This window comes from Rhyacophila brunnea, unplaced genomic scaffold (assembly GCF_057557595.1).
Source record: "Rhyacophila brunnea isolate RB1 unplaced genomic scaffold, BYU_Rbru_1.0 scaffold_9, whole genome shotgun sequence".
NCBI lineage: Eukaryota > Metazoa > Arthropoda > Insecta > Trichoptera > Rhyacophilidae > Rhyacophila > Rhyacophila brunnea.
The window spans coordinates 41982627-42004435 of NW_028233361.1; the positions used below are offsets into that span (position 1 = coordinate 41982627).

General features: G+C 35.2%; 2 protein-coding genes across 3 annotated transcripts; one reads left to right on the plus strand and one right to left on the minus strand.

Moving 5' to 3' along the window:
* Positions 1-564: 564 nt before the first annotated feature.
* On the minus strand, positions 565-10724 carry ldbr (lariat debranching enzyme). Its single transcript, XM_085959883.1, has 7 exons — positions 10439-10724; positions 8127-8293; positions 7519-7625; positions 4711-4829; positions 3448-3637; positions 2685-2827; positions 565-2319 (listed from the first exon to the last, which is right to left on the minus strand). The coding sequence occupies exons 1-7, from the start codon at positions 10633-10635 to the stop codon at positions 1725-1727; spliced, it is 1518 nt and encodes a 505-aa protein (XP_085816009.1). The 5' UTR covers positions 10636-10724; the 3' UTR covers positions 565-1724.
* A 248-nt stretch (positions 10725-10972) lies between these two features.
* beg (malonyl-CoA-acyl carrier protein transacylase beg) lies at positions 10973-20588 on the plus strand. 2 transcript variants are annotated; one of them, XM_085959808.1, is made up of 6 exons: positions 10973-11456; positions 12134-12333; positions 14200-14417; positions 17338-17565; positions 19027-19238; positions 20476-20588. In XM_085959808.1, the coding sequence occupies exons 1-5, from the start codon at positions 11068-11070 to the stop codon at positions 19192-19194; spliced, it is 1203 nt and encodes a 400-aa protein (XP_085815934.1). In that variant the 5' UTR covers positions 10973-11067; the 3' UTR covers positions 19195-19238; positions 20476-20588. The 2 variants fall into 2 exon arrangements, with proteins under 2 accessions (XP_085815934.1, XP_085815933.1); XM_085959807.1 differs by having other exon boundaries at positions 19027-20588.
* The last annotated feature ends 1221 nt before the right edge of the window (positions 20589-21809 follow it).

The following is a 21809-nucleotide window of genomic DNA, read 5'->3' on the forward strand; positions in this document are numbered from 1 at the left end:
CGACATTTTTTTATTTATCCACCTACAAACAGTGCTGCCAACATAGGCTAAGATGCATAGAATATCACAAATCACTTACATGCTATTAAGCTATTTATTGGCTATAAGTAAACAATGTTCACTTGCGTATAAAAACCTGCACATAAGACTTGTGACTATGTGACGCGCGGATTGTGCAAATGACGCGTGCCGAACGAAACATGATTTGTCATAAAAATTCAACATGCGTCCATTTAGTGTTATGTTTATTGTTCTATTTGCAATAATAATAATAATATATTCATTGACATGTTTTCTTTTTCAAATAAATGGGTAACGTTTTTTAGTCATCTTTACACGATTTAAGAATTAATTCCCCCGACACCATCACAAAACAAATTGACGTGTTCACAGCTCAACTTTCACTCTCCGATTGGCAGCCAGTCCGATATTTCGTCGCATCAATAGTTGAAAATTATTTGCCGGTTCACTGAAGTATGCTCTTAAGAAATTGAAAACTTTTTGATTTTGTAGATTTTTCAGAACACGTACGATGACTAGAAATAGACAAATCGACTGTCGTACAGATACGAAAAATAAAAATGCAGAAACCCATAGGCAAGATACAATGAATTAGAATTTCGATTAATATTTAGGTTCAGTGAAGATGTCATAAGATTATTTGTTTCCGACAAAGGAAAATTATTTTGAGCATCAATTATATACCTAAATACGAAAGACTAGCAGTATTTGATCATATCCGATCCTAATAAGATCATATGGGCCTCCACAGAGTGGAGGTTTGTATTGACAGATTTTGTTTTTACGAGAAATGGATGTCAGCCACTTGCTCAACCTATTAGGTCCATACTCTGACTTGAAACACAAATTGAAAAACAATATGTGGATTTGCCAGACCCAGGATTCGAACCTGGGACCCACGACACTATAGGCCAATGCGTAACAGTATTAGACAAATACATATTATTATATTATCAACACGGTTGTAGATTTACTTCTGTAAATAGACGCCATCTTAAATTATATTCATAATCTTATTGCCATGTCAACAAAAAAATATGCAAATGAAAATAATATACTCATGACAATAGGTATACTTTATCACCGTGCATGTGTTTTCTACAATTAAAATAATAAATTATTGACTATCAATTTATACTGTGCCGTTTGCATGCGTTAGAGAATTATTATATTATGCATCAATGTATGACAATTAAAATATATTTTAATAATTACCAATCAGGAATTCGACATTTAAACAATGGCAACCTCACTATCTTCGCAGCTGTCATTGTATTTTGATCTTGATGTCATTTAAATGTAATTTCGATTCAATGTAATTCATATTCTATGTATCTCGAGATGGAGAATAGTCACTTTCCTATACTTAACAATTTAGCCATACTAAAATCGCTATCAAAATTCATTGAAATGTTTATTAAAAAAAGCCTGTATTATGATTCCGTCGAAATATGTATATCCCTCTCTTTTAAAGGAAATGATTTTTTAAAATTTGTTATTGCAACCATTATAATTTATCATTTATTCAATTTATAGTTAGTAGGTACTTTTTGTAGATATAACTATTATTTTATTATTATCTATGATATCTATGTATCATAGACTATTTTAGGCTATTCACTTTACAAAATAGGCTATGTTTTTTATAGCAATTCATACTGGATACTACGGATACAACGTTTCCATAGTCATGACATTTCTATTTATTCCTCATCAGATTTGTGAAGATACAAAGACTCATTCCGTCTTTTGAAAGGCTTTTTCGAGCTGACGGGTGTCGAACAGTTCAATAGAGCGACCGGAGTACACCCCGCCACATCTTCAATAAACAACTTCTTCGGGACAACATCGTCGACTTCCTCGTCGGATAGTCGAATCTCTTCATCCTGCTTAGGTCTCGGCAAAGACATCTTAGGAGTCGGCAAACGGAGAGGCGTCATCGGACTAGAAATAACCGAACTATCCGGGGAAAGTTCACAGAACGTTTTACTTGCCGCGTGCTCAGGCGTCAAAGAGAATTTCTCGGGAATCGAAGACGCGATCGGCGAAGCAGGACACTGTAACACGTTACCTGTTTGTAATAAAACTAGGCTGACCGGGTCGTCTAGTTGTAAAAGGTCGCACAGACGAGATGTCTGAGGATTTAAGACCGGGGCAGGTTGCCGTTTTGATGCCGATGAAGGTTTGTTTACGGTGTGTACTTCCGCTGTTCTGGTGAAGTTTGTCGGAATTGTCAAGTCGCCCTCTAACTTCTTCAGGATTAGTTGTTTGTCATCTTCAGTCGGAGTGAAATTATACCTGTTAAAATCAGAAGAATAAATATGGATATTGAATACTATGGAAATAACAGTATGTTCGCATAGTCAATTATTTGGGTATAAAGTTTTCATATTATATTATACAAGTTAACTCATTTAGTGCTAACACCGCGACTGGCGCGTTTGGAGTCGTTGGCCATTAGATAATATAATTAACGTGTTATTTAAATATGGTAATTAAAAGGTTAGCAGTGATTGTGTTAATAATAATATTACAAGTAGAGATAATTGAGATTGAAGGAATCTAGTTTCTATTATAATATTGACATACTGAATAGAAAACTAAATGTGTGTTCAAAAAAATTAATTGAGTTGCATGTAATTTGGATAATTAAAGCACTTTACCTTTGATCTGTAAGGTTTCCGGGCATGTAACAGTTGGTGGAACGAACACTGAGGAGATGATTTGTCAGATGAAGAATGCTGAGCCACTCTAAGTCATATTTAAGCTCAATTGGTTGACTGTCGTCATGAGGAATGGTGACAACCTAATAAAGATAAATATTAATTAGTTCTTTATATATTAGGTATTAACTATTAACAGTTTTACTCTATCCGTCTAAACGTCATCTTCTTCTTCTTCCACCCGGTCACGTCCCAACATTGGGGCATAGGGCAAGCACAAGTCGGCGCAACTTCCCTCGGTCCATCGCCAACTCTTGCGTCTCCCGCCATATCAGACCTGCAGCACGTAGGTCGCTTTTGTAGTACCACTGCAGGGTGAGGGAGGGCCGGCCACGGCGACGGAACCCTTGAGGCTGTGCCACATGATGACACAACCGATCTATGCGAAGAAAGACTGTGCGACTTGGAGTATGCAGATGATCTAAACGTCATAACTTCTGAATAAACATTCTGTGTATATTTTCTACACAATATTTATCATTTTAGTGTCAAAATATTCATGATAAACTCGATAAACATGTTGTGTTGGTAAATTTTCACAAATATTTATCATTCTGTTCCTATTTCATATTTTTTAAGGGATTTATTTTATTCCGAAAATAGCTGACCTACAAGTGTCCGCCTAGTAAAAATTGGCTGGCAGTGATAAGGTTCTCAAAAAATTCCTAAGGCATTCTCTTATTATAGTTAAAACTCTTGGTACCTGCAGAAACCTTCGCTTGGGTAAGCATTTGTCTAACGCCAAGAACTTGGTGTGAGTGTCGGTGTTTTTGTGAGGCACAAGCGCAGCGTACTGGCAATGAAGATGGCCAGTGAACCAATATCCGGGCTTCAGACACTGCAGCAGTTCTTCGCCTGGTGCTGACCCCAGTTTATTCTCACGTATCTCTTCTCTGCAATTAAATGGATTTATTGAGAGATTGATTTGGTGTTATAATACACATTACAGCAAATAGACAACTTAAAATAATTCATACCACTTTGAAAGGTCAGTTATAATGATGGTTTATTGTATAAAAAAAACTTTTTTTATGCTTGCTAAGGTCACTATATTATAACAATAAATCATAGTGATTTATAACAGCACACTTAAATCGAATTGCGGAATGCGTTCCACACTTCATTTTTATAATATATATCATGGTTGGCGAACATTTTTACCCATGCGTGCCAAAATTTACCAAATATTGCTTTTTGACTGTCTGACGTGCCGAGCAGTTTTTATAGGGAAAAAATAGTCTATTAAAAAGTTCAAAAAAATATAATTGAGTTCTTGAGTATAGCTGTAGTTTTCTGTTTAAGTTCTATAATTCACCGGTATTCGATTGTCAAATTCAGTAGTAAGCCGTGTACAAGTATACAACGCAGATGAGACGGGTTTATTTTGGAAACTTCTCCTTCGTAAAAGGTACATTCATCGCGAAGAAAGTAATGTACCAGGGAGGAAAGTGCCCAAAGACCGCATCACAATTAATTATGCCGTGCTCCAATGCAACCGGGACACACAAACTGAACAGAATGAACAACCTGGTTGTGTCAAGTGATTTACTGTTTAATATTTAGTTAATAAACTTAGTTTATAAATATGTATAATTTAGTAAATACTTGATTTTGATTATAAATAAAACCGTAATTTGGTCATACAAATTTCTCAAAAAAAACTATTTTTACGAAATTCCTGTTTTAATTTTTACCATATTTTGTATGTATGCACTATAATCCGCCGCTTTCACTAATTGGACACTTGTCTGATTTTTGGGGTGGCGGATTACTGAGAGAGTACTGTATATCTATTTTTTTCTCTCTTCAACATAAAACATTTGCGTGCAATGCAAAATCATCTCGCGTGTCGCCATCACTAATATATATCATCTTCGTAAAAGAAAGTTTATGTAGCATAATCTGGATTAATCAAATAATTGGGGGAGGGAATGAAGATTATTAGTAATAAATAGAAGTTTCTTACTCAAAGAACGGTTTGAACTTCAGAAGTCCATCTAGATCACCGTGCTGTGCCACTCCTCTCGGCCAGTCATGTGATAATATTGCGGACACTTCTCCGGTTAATTGCTTTAACCTAAAAACCTACAAAGTCACATCAAAATTAATTTTTATACCTCCGAAACAGTTTTAATTCAGTTGCATACTAAGTCGGATAACATACGAAGTACATATTATATTGTTGACTAAGATGGAAAGCATGGAAATTATGCAGCATTTTGTAATTAGCGATTAAATCGGTGTCTATACATCGTACCATAACGTCGGTAATTATCTACAAACACATATCTCCAAAAACACAACTTTTCAGGAGAGGCAAATAACAACTTTATTCTCTCAGTTTTTAATTTAGAAGTAAATTTTCTTCTATGAAATATCCATTTAGAATAGTTACAGATATTTTCATGAAAAAATTGTTATGTTTCTTCAGTTTATCGGACTTTACTTTCGACCGATCAGTCATATTGTCGAAGATACGAGAATGCGTTACAACTTTAATGTGAATATTACTGCAGTAAACACGTATCTTGACTTACGAGAAAGAGCTTCAGTATAATCATCTGTCGGAGCTCAGTATTCTGTATATAGATACAAGTTTATAATATTTAGAAAAGTCTTTTATTGCGATACGAGTTTTTGTAATTGCTTAAATCTATTATATTATAAAGTATGTTTTGAGATACGTGTTAGTGGAATATGTGCGTATTCAAATTCTGAATTCATTACATCAAACAACTCAAAACTGACAAAAATTGAGATACGTGTTTGTAGAAAATTACCGACGATAATTTCAATTTAATTTCATTTTCAATTTATTTATTTTTTTAACATATGGTGGACATTACAAATTATAAGTTTAAGACGTACACAACATGACATTTAGAAACAAAGATATATAAATATAAGTGTTACATAAAAAAAAAGATAATCAGTAGATAAATTAGATAGGTACAAGGAAGTACACCGGATGAGTTAAGCAGACCCTATTTTAAGAATTTATAAAACAACATCCACCTAAACTCATTCTCACGTAGGTGGAATATATCAACACCCGAAGCAATTTCGTTGAACATAGTTATCGTTCTCCCAATTGGCATTACCAGTGGCAGGTTGGTTCTGCACCTTGGGAGAATAAACAACTGATGGTCTCTATTTCTAAGATAGTTATCAGGGACACACAGGTCAACACTGCCCAGAATGGCAGAGTTCTCATTTATACCTCGTATAAGTCGAAAAAAATACGTAGCTAAATAAAGATTTCTTCTAAGTTGCAGACTGCAGTATGTAAGCATGCCTAAGAGAAAGTCAGTTGGATAAAGCCACGGATAGTATCCATACAACCTCAAGTAAAGGAGTCTCAAGAATTTCTTCTGTACCCTCTCCACCATAAGGCCATACTTCAACTATATAGCTAATAAATGTCAGTTTACTCTCAAACGTAATGCCAAGATCCCTTACAGATGATATTCGTGACAGAACTCTGCCATGCATTGAGTATTGGAAAAACAACACTTTTGAGGCTCTGGTAAACGATAAAAGATTGCATTTATCAATATTGAATTCTAGTTTGTTACGCCTGTCCCAATTTAATATATTATCTATATCAAGTTGGAGCTGACGACAATTGTCCAAGGTGACAACTTCCAAAAAGAGTTTCAAGTCATCAGCGAACAACAAAAACATAGCATTTTTTATTACCAATGCTATGTCATTTATAAAAATCGTGAACAGCAACGGCCCTAAGTTTGAGCCCTGGGGGACACCAGAAAATGTGTAAAAGGTCTGTGACTGATAAAGGCCGTACGATACGTATTGTTGACGGTTCCTAAAATAACTCCCGAATAGCCTCAAAAATCGATCCGACAATCCAATAAGTTGGAGTTTTTCCATCAGGATGTCATGATCGACCTTGTCAAATGCTTTCGTGAAGTCATTGTAAGAACAGTCAACCTGGTGGCCTCTATCCAGTGCCGATGACACATAATCGGTAAATACAATTAGGTTAGTTTCCGTTGATCGGCCTGCTCTAAATCCATGCTGTTCATTTATTATAAATGACTCTATAAGCCTAGTATAACAATAAATAATAAATAAATGTTATCAAAATCTCTCAGTACAACTGTGAAACTGCACCAGAAAGCCAGCATACTATTTCCTACATAAGTCTGATGATCACTGACCTACAGTATGAGAAGGCACTAAATGAAGAAGAAACAACAATTACAAGATGTATAGGATGCTGGATCATAATCAATAGGATTGGCGTACGACAAGGCTAGTGTGCTCTACTTGGAATGGACATCCTAATAAATGAAGAATAAATAATATACAAATTGAAAAACCTCATAAACATATGTATTAGAAAAAATTGTAGAAAAAAAGGACCACGTCGGACCCGAACTCACATCTTTCACTTTCCAGATGAGTGCTTTTCCCTCTAAGCTATTGATCCTTGCGTTTTAACTGAGATACCCACTTCAAATGTACAGATTGGTGAAATTTGAAGTAGGTATCTACCTCAGTTAAAATGTAGTTATAAGAAATAATTTAAATGACTCAGATGGATCGCAGGCTCGAGTCGAAAGCACTCACCCAAAAAGTTGTAATCTAAAGGTCGGTATTGACTTGAGCAAATTTGCGCGCACGAAAGGTTTACACATACTGACAGCAAATTTACACGCACAGCATTTGTGTGCGCAAATCTACTTAAGTCAGTACCGACCTTCATGACTCTTAATATTTGTTATGTAAATAAATGAAAGAATCAACACACCTCCAAATTTCGAATATGGTAGACACTTCTCTTGGTGTTGTCATTATACGGAGAAACTTCGAAATGTCCTTTCATATAATCATGGCCTTTATAAATTCCAGAGAGACCTATTTGAAGACATAACGGGACAGTTGAATGATTAAGGATATCAAAAAAATTAGTACAAATAAGTTTAATAAAAATTTCTGAAGAATGAGTAGTGTCCACTGGCTGCCTCAAACCGGTTTCAAAATGGCCGTTTTTCAGGATAGAAATGCTAGCATATGTTGCTCAGCCAGCATTGAATTTCTATTCAACATCACGTTAGTGTTGTCAACCAAATGATTTTGTATATATGTCAAAAATATTATTATTTTGAGAAATTCAAAACGAAAAATGTTCTGTGTTCTAGTTTCTTCAAATTTTTTATCGGCTTATAAAAAAATGGCAGCACTGCTTCCTGTGAAAAATTTTTAGGCAAGCGTAAAACGAAGTACTCAGTGTTAAAAACAAGAATTAAAATTTGAAGTGAAGTGGAAGAGAAGAAGTGAATAAATGTAGATATAGCTTATGATGACCACACTGTAAGTAAATTATATAAACATAATGTCATAAATGTTCATTTTCACCTGCTATCCTAATGCCAGCAACAGTGACGACACCCGCGTGCCCGAGATAATAGATGTTAGGAGCCACCCAACCCCCATAAGGCAACTCTTGGAGATAATTCGAGGCCTCGTGATTGCCACCGATGAAGATTGTCAGCACAGGAGCCACCTTCTCTCCGCTGTAGTACCTGTAAGATTTCAATGGTTTAATTATACTTGTGTTGGTGAAAAAAACTATCCAACTTCAGATATGCAGACGGACACTACACTCATTGTTTTTTTTCTTTCTTTATTTGGAAGCAATTGAGCTCTTCTCTGAATGGAAGGCTATTCTGCTTTGGTTTTTTTGGTTTTGCCAGGAACGAATTAATCGTGAAAGGAGGGTATAACCTGCATTTTCCCAATTTATTCATTAACACCTCACTCTCCTGGTCATAGACATCACATTGCCACACAATGTGGTTAAGATCTTGAGTGGGATGCCCACACTGACACTGAGGGCTATCTACCACTTTAATTTTATACAATGATTCGTTGAGACTGTAATGCCCTGTCCTGCTTCTAGCTATTGTCACTATTACATCTCGCTTTATTTTACAATGTTTACTAAATCAAGTTTTAGGAGATCTACTATAATAATTTTGATAGTAGTGTGTTCCCTGTTCTTTCCCAAGATTTTCTAAATATTCACCTTTATTTTCGCTCATTGTTTGTTTAAACTGGGCTTTAAAATCTGTGTATGGAATTCTTATATTTTCTGATGGGTATTTTACGGATTTTTTTGCCAATTGATCCGCAATTTCATTGGCATTAATTCCTTTATGTGCTGGAATCCAGTATATCTGTATATTTGTACCGTGTTCGTTACTATTGCTAAATTTGGAAATGTTGGTTCTAATATTAAGAATGTAGTCATTAGTTTTGATGCTGAAATTTGGATTTTCGAGCGAGTGAATCAGACTTAATACACTCATTGTATTGAAAATTATATGACTACACTCTTACAAGTACACGAGGAAAGTAGACCCCTGAGGCTTGAGATAATTGAATACAAAACCATGATAGTAGAATTCAGGGGTGCCCAACCCAAATCGTTTGGTGGGCCAAAAAATTATTACTGAGCTTAGGGGGCCACACATTTGAAAAAAAATAAAACAAAGAACCTATTCAAAATATTTTATGAGTTTATAATTAATGTGACATGTTTTGTATATCGTAATCAGACAGGATGTAGGAATCCGTTGGATACAAGTTCGAGTACTATTCTGCATCATATCTTTTTGAAAATTTAATCTAATAGGTATGTTTCTGAGGTGTTTTCAAATAATGTATGGAAAACAATATTTAGGCAGGGAGCATCATCGATAGAAGATGGAGGTCGCTGATGGGCCGGTCAAGTGGAGGACGCTATGAGTCTCTCAATAGCCTTTACTATGCGCACTGTCATTGCCGACTCAAATTGAAAGCCGATACATCCACAGCGACTGGTCCTACCTTTTCCGCCCCTCCTATTGTTGTCTATGGATGACCTGTCATTGTTCTATACTCTATAGAGTGCTCATACTGACACGTCTGTCGTGTTCACACAGGGTATGGTTTGATTTGGATAGTTGAGTTACATGAAAAATAATACACTAGATTAACACACCTTCCACAAATGTAATGCATAGATCAATGCAACATATTTTTTGGAAATCGATACTACCACCGGTTTTTGTGTGAAGGACTAGCCTGACTTTGACAGCTGATGAATAACAGGAATGTATATTATTTATAAATAACACTGATAGTTAATATATTTGATTTGAGAATTTTTTATAATTTAATTTGAAACGAGAAAGGGCGAATCAATATGTCAAGCAATCTGGGATCTGATTTTGACAGCTGAACAGTGGACTACTCGTAGCTTGTGCAAAAGGATATGCTCAGGGTTTATTAATCTAAAGATGGCGCTAGCACGGTGGAATGAAGGTTAAGTTAGAGAAATATAATTAGGACAATTTAAAATGAGTCACGATCATCAATGCTGAGAAACACATGGTACAATCTCTTAGTGAAGAATTGTTTTTAAGGATTGTTTACAATTGCTGACTGAGTAGCTTGAGATAACCTAAAATAATACTGAAAAACAAAAGTTGGAAAGTAAATAAAAAGAAATACATGTCGTTGGATAAAGTAGGGTGTTAATAATGTTCTCTTTGTGTATTTTCTAGGTATTCAGATTAAATGATGTAGCCAATTAAATTAGATCACCTTAAAAAAGCATGTGTTTGGTGATTTTATAACATAGATCTGGGACGGAAAGGTAGCATAAATAAATTATAATTTCTTACTTGTAAAATGAGCATATGTCATGATATTTTGCCGGGACTGCCATACAGAAAAGATCGTTGTTATTGCGGACTGATTGAAAATCACCACAGCATATCAAAAGGTCGACTTTCAGATTGTTTACCTTCTCAAGGTGTTCAATGCACTCATAGATTTTTTCCAACTCACCATGTGCACAGCCTTCTACCGCAATGAGCATTTTGAATGATTTATTTTAAGGATATTATTTAAATCTCATTCATTCGCTCCCTAGCATCAACTTCGAATTGTTCAAAATTGTTTGCTGTCAATCAGGCCATAGACACTTAAAGCGTTTTGACATATCGATGTTATCAGTGCAAAAAAATATACCTGAATAAAAACGTTAATTCGTAATATTATAATTTTCATTAGATAAAACATAATTTTAATTTCTGAAACTAAATAAATTAAATGGATAATTTTGACATCACGTATGGTTTACTTTTATTGCTTGGCGATAAACGAAATACTGACAGTTTAATTTATTCCTCTATCTTTGATTCTTCTCTTACTTTATGGTTATAGAGTTTGTTTATCACGAAGAGGTTATGTTATAATAACCTATCTTATTTTAACGATAATAATTAAAGAAAATAAACTTAGACAGACAATGTCGGCTTTGAAGTCATTTTTCAAAATCAGTAATTGGAAAGGGTTTCATATATCGCCATCCGCTTGTTGTTCAGCAGGATGCACCAGATACTATTCTAAAAACCCTGATATCCATGATGTATTAAAGGAATCGCCACTGAAAAAGCTCTTAGATGATGCAGCTACATTCGAAGACACAGAACCAAAGAATCCAGACGATAAATGGGCAACCCAACCATACCCAAACACAGCGACCCTACCGTTGGGTAAAAATTTCATTGTGAACCCCAAGGATACAACCATTATCCTATTTCCTGGGCAAGGAACGCAGTATGTGGGAATGGGAAAAGATTTATTGAAATTTCCTAAAGCCAAAATGATCTATGAAATCGCAAATGAAGTGTTAGGGTAAGTGATCTTTGTATATTCAATTAGTGATAATGAGATCTGAAGCACTATGACTGTCGATTTTAGTGTGGACATAACAAGCAAACGGGTGCAGAAACAGTGATATTCGGACATGACTCACTGCAAAACACTCCAAAATCCAGTGATCGTAGGTTCAAATCCCGCGACTCATTTATTTCTTATTTGTCAGCGCATTCGGGTGTTATTGAATATTATGTACACCACTCATTAATGTTCTCGCGTCTTCCCAGTCCATGTCAGCATCCTATAGCGATCTTTCAGGATGCTGATGTTTGATTGACTTAAATAACGAGACAGGCTGAATAGCAATTGGCTATTAACAGCTAGTGACACGTATTATCGTGCAAATTGCAAGATTGCATGCATGGTTTTAAAAAGTTCAGAAGCTTCTGAATTTTCACGCAACAAGTGGACTGGCGATAATTGCGTATGCTCAGTAGAACAATAGTGGCGAACCTGCCTGTAAAAAATCCAACTACACCGCGCACTCATTTTGAAGATAACTTATTTTCACGACCTGTCAACAAAATCACGGAATAATCGTATAGCTCCATATTGTCCTGAGCATATTATGCTACATCCAGATCTACTCTTAACGTGATTTACTTATGGTGATGGCGTAAAGAAAACAAAAGTGTTTCGGAATTTTTTTTCAGATTCGATCTTCTGAAGTTAGACACAAAAGAAAAAATGGACAAACACTGCCAAGTGGCCATCTTGACTGCTAGCTTGGCAGCAGTGGAGCGATTACGCGAAGAGAGGCCTTCAGCTGTAGAGAATTGCATCGCCACAGCCGGATTTTCACTCGGAGAAATCACAGCACTCATATTCGGAGGAGCAATAGAATTTGAACAAGGTACATACATACTTATGTTATATATATATATATTATTTTTTTTAAATATTTGGTTTAAATAATATGATTGCTGCAAGGAATGGGTGACAATTTCATCATGAGATCAAACATGCACTCTACAACTGACATGTTATTGTCAATGCTTATTTATAGACCATAGATAGACAATAACGCAACGGAAACGACACAGTTGTCAATTAAGCGCAAATCAAATTGAGGTGCATGTCACGCTGTCGCGACGACAAATTTAGTCTATGGTTTCGTCATTTTGCAGAATATTTTGTACGTGCACCATCTCCGTAAATTCACTGAATAATGACACTGATAAAGAGTGCCTACTATAATGTATTAGTAATTTGAATTATTATTAATTATTCATGCTAATTTCAATTAATTTTAACAGTTTGCATACGTGTCCCTGCGTTAAAATTACTTGCGACATGACATCTATAGATAATATTTTGAACAGAATCCAACCTGCAGACCATAGTTAATACATAGTGCCAACCGCTAAAATCAAAAAAATCTGATTTTGACATGACAGTCGAAAAGTATAGGCATGTAGAAGATGATAAAAACGTTCATTGAGGTGTCAATGAAGTGCAATTCAACGTGAGGTGACCTCATTGTTGTTCTGGTGTTTTCGGAAGATTTTGTTAACTAACAATGTTCGTTTAAAGGTTCAAAATGTGCTACGGGATGGAAGCATCAGTCTGATAACATTTTAAACACCAAGAAAAACCACTTAACACACTTTTTCCCGTAGCGGAAGCCCGTGACATTAGGCGACATACACCATGACATGCACCTCAATTTGGTTCCCGCTTTAGTCGGCTCGCACATCGGAACTCGTCTCGCCTAAAAACGTGTCGAATACGTCGATGTGACGTCATCGTCCAAATGGAGCTTCGCAGATTGATCGAATGCAACTGTTTCGTCTAAAAAAAAACATCTGGCTGTTGCATTCTTCTCGGGCTCTGAGTCGTAGGGTCGAAGTCACAAAGAAACACCTACGAATTGGTCATTCCTATACCGGCTCGCCGATCACCGCATTGAAATATCAATACGTTTCGAAGGCTACGCGCGACTGTCGCTAGATAGATGTGCGAGGTTGTGTCATGCAACACTGTACAGCAGCCAGTCTCGAAAGTTTTAGAGGCTTAGAGTTTCCAAAATGTAGACGTTCCGAGCAGCTCGCCCGTTCCATTAAATTGTCTAAATTCAAAAGTATTATTATAGACCTTTACAGGTAAAACATAGTTTAATATACTGTCATTTTATCTTACCATGTAATACATAATTGTGTTTCATACTAAATATAAAACAATATAAACGCCCACATGTGTTTGCGTAAATGAGACCCATACTATATCACATCCCTCACACAACGCAACAGTCTGAAGAAATTATATTGTCACTCACGAGACAGCTTTATTTCACTCCCGCGATTCAGAAATCATATTTATTTTGGCTGAAATAAATCGGGACTGGACTTTTCTGGAAGTAATGCTTGTCCAAATATATTAGGCCATTGTTTAGACAGCGCGCTTAGTCTAACACTAGACCTCAAGTTTGCTAAGTGTGAATGATGCCATTATGCTTTTTTGTCAGACAGCTGAATCAAATTTACTCCCATATCGCCTTATTACCTATAAAAGTATTTACTTGAAAAACTATATTGTTGTCTGGATGGGCAGCAGTAAATCCATTGTTTGTAAAAAAAAAAGAGGATTATTTACAAATTTTTTTGTGCTGGTAACACCAATACAATACATTTTTATCTCATTGCCGCCTGAATTATTATCTTCCGTTACCCAACCTCTGCTGTAGTTAGCTGAGCTATTCTGGTGACACTTCTGCCAACAGGTCTTCGGCTGGTCAGTGTGAGAGCGGCCGCGATGGAGGCGGCCAGCAAAGAACGTCCTGGGGGAATGCTCACAGTCATTTACGGAGCCGATACGAACATCCGTAAGGTGATTAACCAAGCCGTGGAATATTGCCATCTGAATGAGGTCGAAAACGCCTACTGCAGCATCGCTAATTATTTGTACCCGCATTGCAAAGTTGTGGCTGGTTGTCATGAGGTAATTGTAATCATATTTTTGCTGATAATATTATGCTCCTGCTGTGGAGCAGAGCTTACAACTGTCGCCTCGTGATCCATGGATCATGGGCTCGAATCCCACTGTTGCACGATATGTATTCTTCATTTTTCAGTCTATACACAACATGTTCTGATCTATAACTTTTGGGTTTAAAAAAATGGCTAATAACCAAAAATCTGTCGAATGAAAGTGATAGGGAAAATATCGTCAGCTGAATGCAGAACTACATATTCTAACTCACATTTGATATATTTTACAGAAGTGTTTTTTGAAACAGCCTACTTAAGTAATTTATATAAAAAAAATTATACATGATTTATTCAACAAAAGTTAAACTGAATTATGATTTCTACATTTATTTATATGAATAATAAATAATTGTTTGTTTCAAAAAACTACCGGCATGCAATAAGGGTTAATTCAGCGCTCGAAATGTAAAATTTACATGAACCAGAACGGCGCTCCAGTGTGCTCCGGTCCATTTCGAGCCCTGGGTTAATTTGAAAATTGTATTAATGTGCATAATTATATTATTTTTATTCTACCGAATGCCGGATGTTTATTGTAAAAAAAAATTTAAATTAACTCTGCCTACATTGCAATAAGGCTGAGTGATAAGGTTTTTGTCAATTACTCATTTTACTGTTCAGTTATTGTATGGAATGGTGAATGCTTTATATCAATAGCCGAAACTTGCTTCAGCGATTTTGATAGGGAAACTATATGCAACATATTTTTTTTTCACATTGATTTTTTAAATGATTGTATTCTAAGCATAGTTTACATACATATTACTATCGTACACTGACCAAAATAAATTGTAGAATAAGTACTACATACAAATTATAGTTCGGTTGGCAAAACTGATGTTATATATTTTTCTGAAAAAAAAATTGTTAAGAAATATTGCTCCACATCATAAGGTTCGCTTGCTCTATTCAAATAATAATAATTGAAGAGTGGGGGATTAAAGGGGTGACCAATTTGAATAAACCGCCTTCCAATTATCTATTCAAACACTAAATAAATAGGAGTTAATAATTAGTAAGTATTTGCAATAATAATTTTGGTGGTCAGTGGATTATAAAAAAAACAATCAATTATTATGGCCTGAATACAGTGAGTGGGTTGCCATTGCTGTAATGAAATTAATTTAAAAAATATTTCATTCATTTTTTGAAAATAGGAACAATTTTGATTGTGAGACACACATCCCCGATCACATTATTTATTTTCATGTATGCATCAGGCTTTAAGAATAATTAAACAACATTTAGACCAGAGTAATTGTCTTAATGCTTTTTGTCGAGCGAGCGAGCATTGTTTTGGTTTCTACGGAGATTTGCTGCATTTAGCTGGAATGCTTTAAAAATGCTCGTTCGTTTGATCTATACCACCGCCATCTTTAGATTAATAAATCCTGAGCATAACTTTTTGCACAAGCAACGAGTGGTCCACTTTTCAGCTGTCAAAATCAGATTCCAGATTGCTTGACATATTGATTCGCCCTTTCTCGTTTCAAATAAGTATAAAAAATTCTCAAATCAAATATATTAACTATCAGTGTTATTTATAAATAATATACATTCCTGCTATTCATCAGCTGTCAAAGTCAGACTAGTCCTTCACAAAAACCGGTGCTAATATCGATTTCCAAAAAATATGTAGCATTTATCTATGCATTACATTTGTAGGTGTATTAATGCTAGTGTATTATTTATCATTTAACTCATCTATCCAAATCAAACCATTAACTGTGTCAAGTGAACATGACAGACGCGTCAGTATGAGCACTCTATAGACAATGACAGGCAATGACAGGTCATCCATAGACAATGGGAGGAGCGGAAAGGTAGGACCAGTCGTGAATGTATCAACTTTCTCTTCAGTTGGCAATGTCTAAACGCATGCTAAAGCGAGAGCACAGTCGCGTTGAGCATTCTTTCGTGTTCAGTCGCACTCGCTGGTGGAGCGGTTTCATCAATTAATTGTTCTTCGCTCGCTGCCGAACATACCTATACGATTACTAAATAGATTTTGTGGATATCGTTCACTAGGCGTTTACACCAGCCGAGCATGAACAGAATGCTCTGATTCTCACTGTACCTTCTTGTTCGGTTGGTCTAAATCAGGGGGGGGCAAACTTTTTGGATGGATGGCCAAATTTAAGAATTAAAAATGAGCGGCGGGCCGCAAGTAAAATACCATTTTTTGATATACACTATTTATGATCACGAAAAATAAACATTACAAAAAAAATAATGAGAAGAATGAAACTGTTGTACATTTTTTTAAATTCAGGTGTTAATTTTGTAGTTGATATTCTCAAAACTGCTTGTAAATGGGTATCGGAGATATTTGATTGTAAAGAATTTTTATTGAGGTTCATGATCGAAAATGTTTGTTCACACATATAGGTTGATCCAAAAAAACGAACATTTTTCTTGCATAATCGTTGGTCGATCGCAGTTGGTCGAATTTGTCTGAATTAAAGGCATTGTAAAATTTGGAGATTTCTTCACGGTGATGCAATTCTCTTAAATCAGTGTCACACTGCAGATCAATAATCTCAAGTTGTAGCTCTGTCGGTACACTAACAATAGCTATTGAAAATGGATCGCGTACTATTGCTAAACAAAGTTTAATCTATTGCCAATATTTTTTTAAAAAAATATAAAAAAGTTATTCGTAGTCAGAAGTACAATTAATGATGGCGGGCCGCAAAAAAATACCCGCCGGGCCGCAGTTTGCCCCCCTCTGGTCTAAATGCACCTTAACATGTTTTGAAAAAATTCTTGAGTACTTAAAAGTTTACCACAATATATTTGGACTAACTCATAACACAATTTATGTCGGTGTCTTTTAAAATGGTTCTAAATTGTAGAAAATCAACTTTCAGGCATTGAAATTTTTAGAGGACAACGCCAAAAAGCTCGGTCTTCGACGTACAAAGCGAGTAAACGTGGCAGGTGCATACCATTCGGAAGGCGTTCGATCGGCGGTGGAGCCGATGGCCGCCGCTGTGAGACTCTGCGAAGTGAAGACACCCACCATCCGAGTTATGTCGGCAGTGAACAGCAAGACTTACAACATGCCAAGGCATATTCTTAGTCAACTTCCAAAGCAGGTTAGAAATCATATTCAACGACTAATTAATTTTTTTTATGCAATGGACCATCATTATTAACTTGATCTGTGCCGGGAGGTTTTGTATGGCGGCAGGTGAGAGGCCGCGAATTTTTTAGCAAAAATAAAACCTTATTAATATTTTTTTTTTTTGAATATTTTGAAAGTTTGTCATAAACACTTACCAATCATATGCAAAGTGTCTCATTTGGACCAGTATTCTTCCGAAAAAACACAAGTTTAACTTTTAAAAATTGTCAGGGTTGCCACAAAACTTGTAGAAAGAGTTTTCAAGTCTATAGTGTTCTACCGTGTGGTAACACGGTACCAAGCAGAAGGCCACTTTGCATTGTTTACACCGATACCTTGATTCTCTTCTTAATTTATAAGACTATCATCCACGAACAATTTACAAAAAATCCAATTCGCTATTGCCGAAACTTACAAAATCTGATCCTGATTTTGAGCTATTGAACGATTTTCTTTTTGGCACAAAATCTCCAGTTTCCCATTCGAAAACTGGCATCGATTCATCAACAGTAGAAGATTGAGATGTATCTTGTTCTTCGTCATCATTTAATTCAAAATCACTCTCGTCACATTCGGGAGTTATGCCAACCCAATCGAGATAGAAAAAGAAAGATCTTCAGCCGATTGATGAAGTCCCGAAATACGCAATTCTCCTTCCATATTCAAACAGTGGAAACAATCAAAACGGAAAGTCACAAAAATAGTTCAAACTTTGTAGAAACTATGAATTGATAATATAAATTTGTTAACAAAAACACTTTGTACTATACAATTAATCCTGTCACTTGACAGAAGAAACACGATTGAAACAAACACTCACAGATCAAGAAATGCAATCGCAATTGTGAACGTACCGACGAATCCCCGAAATAATTTGGCAAATTAATATAAACGAATTTTTCTTCCCATGCGTACTATACGTAAGGCTCACAAGAAAGAAATGAACTACACACTCTAATTCCAGGCGCGAAATAAATAGGATGACACACTTCAACAAAAAAATATTCTAACTGTACAAAGGGAATTCCCAAGAACATTCGCGTACAAGTAATATTTCATTTGAAGAGAGGGAAATCCCGAATAATATTTTACTTTGAAGTGGTAACCCTGTCTAGCGGCATATATCGGATAAACAGCGAAGCTCTTTTTAAAACAATCATAATATCAACTTAAATTAAAGTGGACTTTAAAAAATTTGTGTTAAATATTCCTCACAATAGATGTAGAAATTATTCAAAACAAACGCCTGGGACAGACGAACAAGTTCGCGTTTTTTGTATGGCCGGCCCTATGCGCATGACCATTGTACGCGAACATGTTCGCTTTGGCACAGAATCGGTACTTACATGAAAGATCACAAATAATTTCAAGCAATCCATGATTTTCACCACCATTATTATTTGACTTACGTAAATGAAATTTTTTTTTTTAGATCGTATCACCGGTAAAATGGCAGCAACTGCTGCAAGATATGTATCTGCGTCCGCCTGGCTTAGGGTTCCCACGCACATTCGAAGTCGGCCCCGGCACCACGCTCAGGAGTCTGTTAAAGCAGGTCAACGCGAAGGCGTGGGACAATTCATTTTCAATATCTCCGTGAAATATCTTTCAGTGACAAATTATTTTCGCAATTTTGAATCAAAAGTGAAATTCCATAGAATGTTCCATTATTATCATGTTTGGTATTGTGTAAGTCAATGTACCATGGGGCACTGCTGTATTGCGAGTGTTCTCTTAGTGTGTACCCCAAATTTTCTTAAATATTTCTTATAAATAGCATACAGTAAAACCTCGTTAATTAGAACACGGATAATTCGAAATTCGCCATAATTCGAAATTTTCACGAAAAAAAAGTCCCTTGAACATTATTTTCATATAAAACCATACCTTTAATTCGAAATTATTTCAGTGTCCTGGCATATAAAAATATTCAATAAATCGTAGTAATGTACACTATTTTATGAGCATTGAAAATTGCGACAGATTTGTCTAAAACATCATAAATTACTTATTTATGAAGGTAATAAAAATAATCCTGACATTTTATGCCCATTAACACACACGGAACCGGAAATTTGGTAGGCATATCTATGATCGTAAACAAAATTAATGAAAACAAAAGGAATTCAAAGAATAAAAAGGGTTTTACTGTACTTAGAATACCTATGATAATGTTCTCGAATCTCGGTACAATGAGATGTTGTGCGAAGCGATATAGAGAGTGAGATCCTAACAGGCCGGGAACTTATGTTCGAGTGACATTTCCGATGAATTATTATTTGCAATTTATACAATACAATCAAAATAATATTCTCTTTATTGAAATAATCAAGTCAGTTTGCGTCAATGGATGACTGACTAAGTGAAAACATGAAAAAGAATTATTGAGATCAGCTCCTTATCGAGTTTACTATAATTTGATTCTGTCACAATTTTCAATGACTGGCTCATGAAATAGTGTACTTTATTGAATATTTTGGTATGCCAGGACTCTGAAATCATTTCGAAATACAAAATTCAAATTAAAGGTATGGTTTTATATGAAAATAATGTTCAAGGGACTTTTTTTTGCGAAAATTTCGAATTATGGCGAATTTCGCATTATCCGTGTTCTTATTAACGAGGTTTTACTGTATTGTAACATAACCACTGTCACATACTATTGTACTGACTGTTACGCCGAAAATAAAACGTGCTCCTGCATCCATCTTCGACTTCATCATCATCCTCAACACCATGGCCTACGACACATCGACGACACCCACAATGGTAACTCTCAGTGAACCCCACAAATTTATAAAGATTTATTAATCGGATCATGAGTTTTGTAGCTTGAAACAGCTGTCAATGTAATTTTTGTGGTATTTCACTTTTGAAATAGGTAGTGTATTATAAATTATGTTATTGTTCTGAACATAGAATAATTATTGTATGTAATATTTTTTATCAATAATAAATACTGACTAATATTAGGTACAACCTACCTATGTCATTAATTTAATTGTTTTTATTTTTATCCTATATGTATTGGTTACATGTAAATACGTATGAAGTTGTGATTATATTGAGATGCACAAATTTAGTCTATGTTTTTGTCATTTTGCAGAATATTTTGAACGATCACCATCTCTGTAAATTATATGATGAAGAGTGCCAACTCTAATGTTTTAGTATTTCGAATTATTATTCATTATTCACGGTAATTTCAATTCATTTTAACAGTTTCTACGTGTGCGTATGTTAAAATTATAATTATAACAGAACTCAACCTGCAGACATAACATAAACTACGTAATATTTTGCTTACGTATTTAATATATTTTATGGATAACGGTTTTTTGTCACTAGTTTTTTGACGACTCGCGTTTAAAAATACGGCTCGGCATCACCGCACCCCAATTAAAAGCGATCGCCGCTAAAATGCAGAATCTGCTGTTAAATAAATACAAATTCTTCCTATTTAAATGAGTAATATAGCTGGATTATTCTTATAATATGTTCTAATATAATGTATCTCTCACTATGTAAAATAAATAAATATGAAAGATCTTCCAGCATTGAAATATAAGGTAATGAACTTTGTTTTTCGTCTCCTGAACATTTCACATACTGTCGCTTAGGACAATATAATCCTAGAGCAACGAAGTGTCTAAGTACCTAATTGGTGTTTTCGCCAACAACATTGAAAAAGTATCCACAAATTGCATGTAAAAAATCCAAGTTTTGTGAAGTCAGTAGGTACCTACCAGCGTCGGCGGCTCAGCACTTCATTACAATAAACAACTTCTTTTGCAGTTTATGAATGCCATGCTTATTTAGGGGATTTTTACGATGGTTTTCAGATTTTTTATATTCTATTCTTAAATAGAACGTGGCGCGAAAAATGTTATATAACTATATAATGAGCAAATTCAGTGGGTCCCGTCTTCCTCGTAATAACCTAGTTCGACTGTAAATATATTTTATGAATGAAGAAAATTATATTGGATTCAGGTCTTTTGAATAAAACAATGATTTTTGGATCAAGTATTTTATTTTGAATAAAAATACCAATTAGGTACTAACTATATTAAAACACTTCTAACAAAATATATAATGGGTTGCCGCCAAAAGTTGGTATGTTGATAATTTGGTATGGCAATTACAGTAGTGTATTTAGTAATAGAAGTAATACAATCGCAAACACCCAGGCTTTGAGAAAAATCATATAAAATA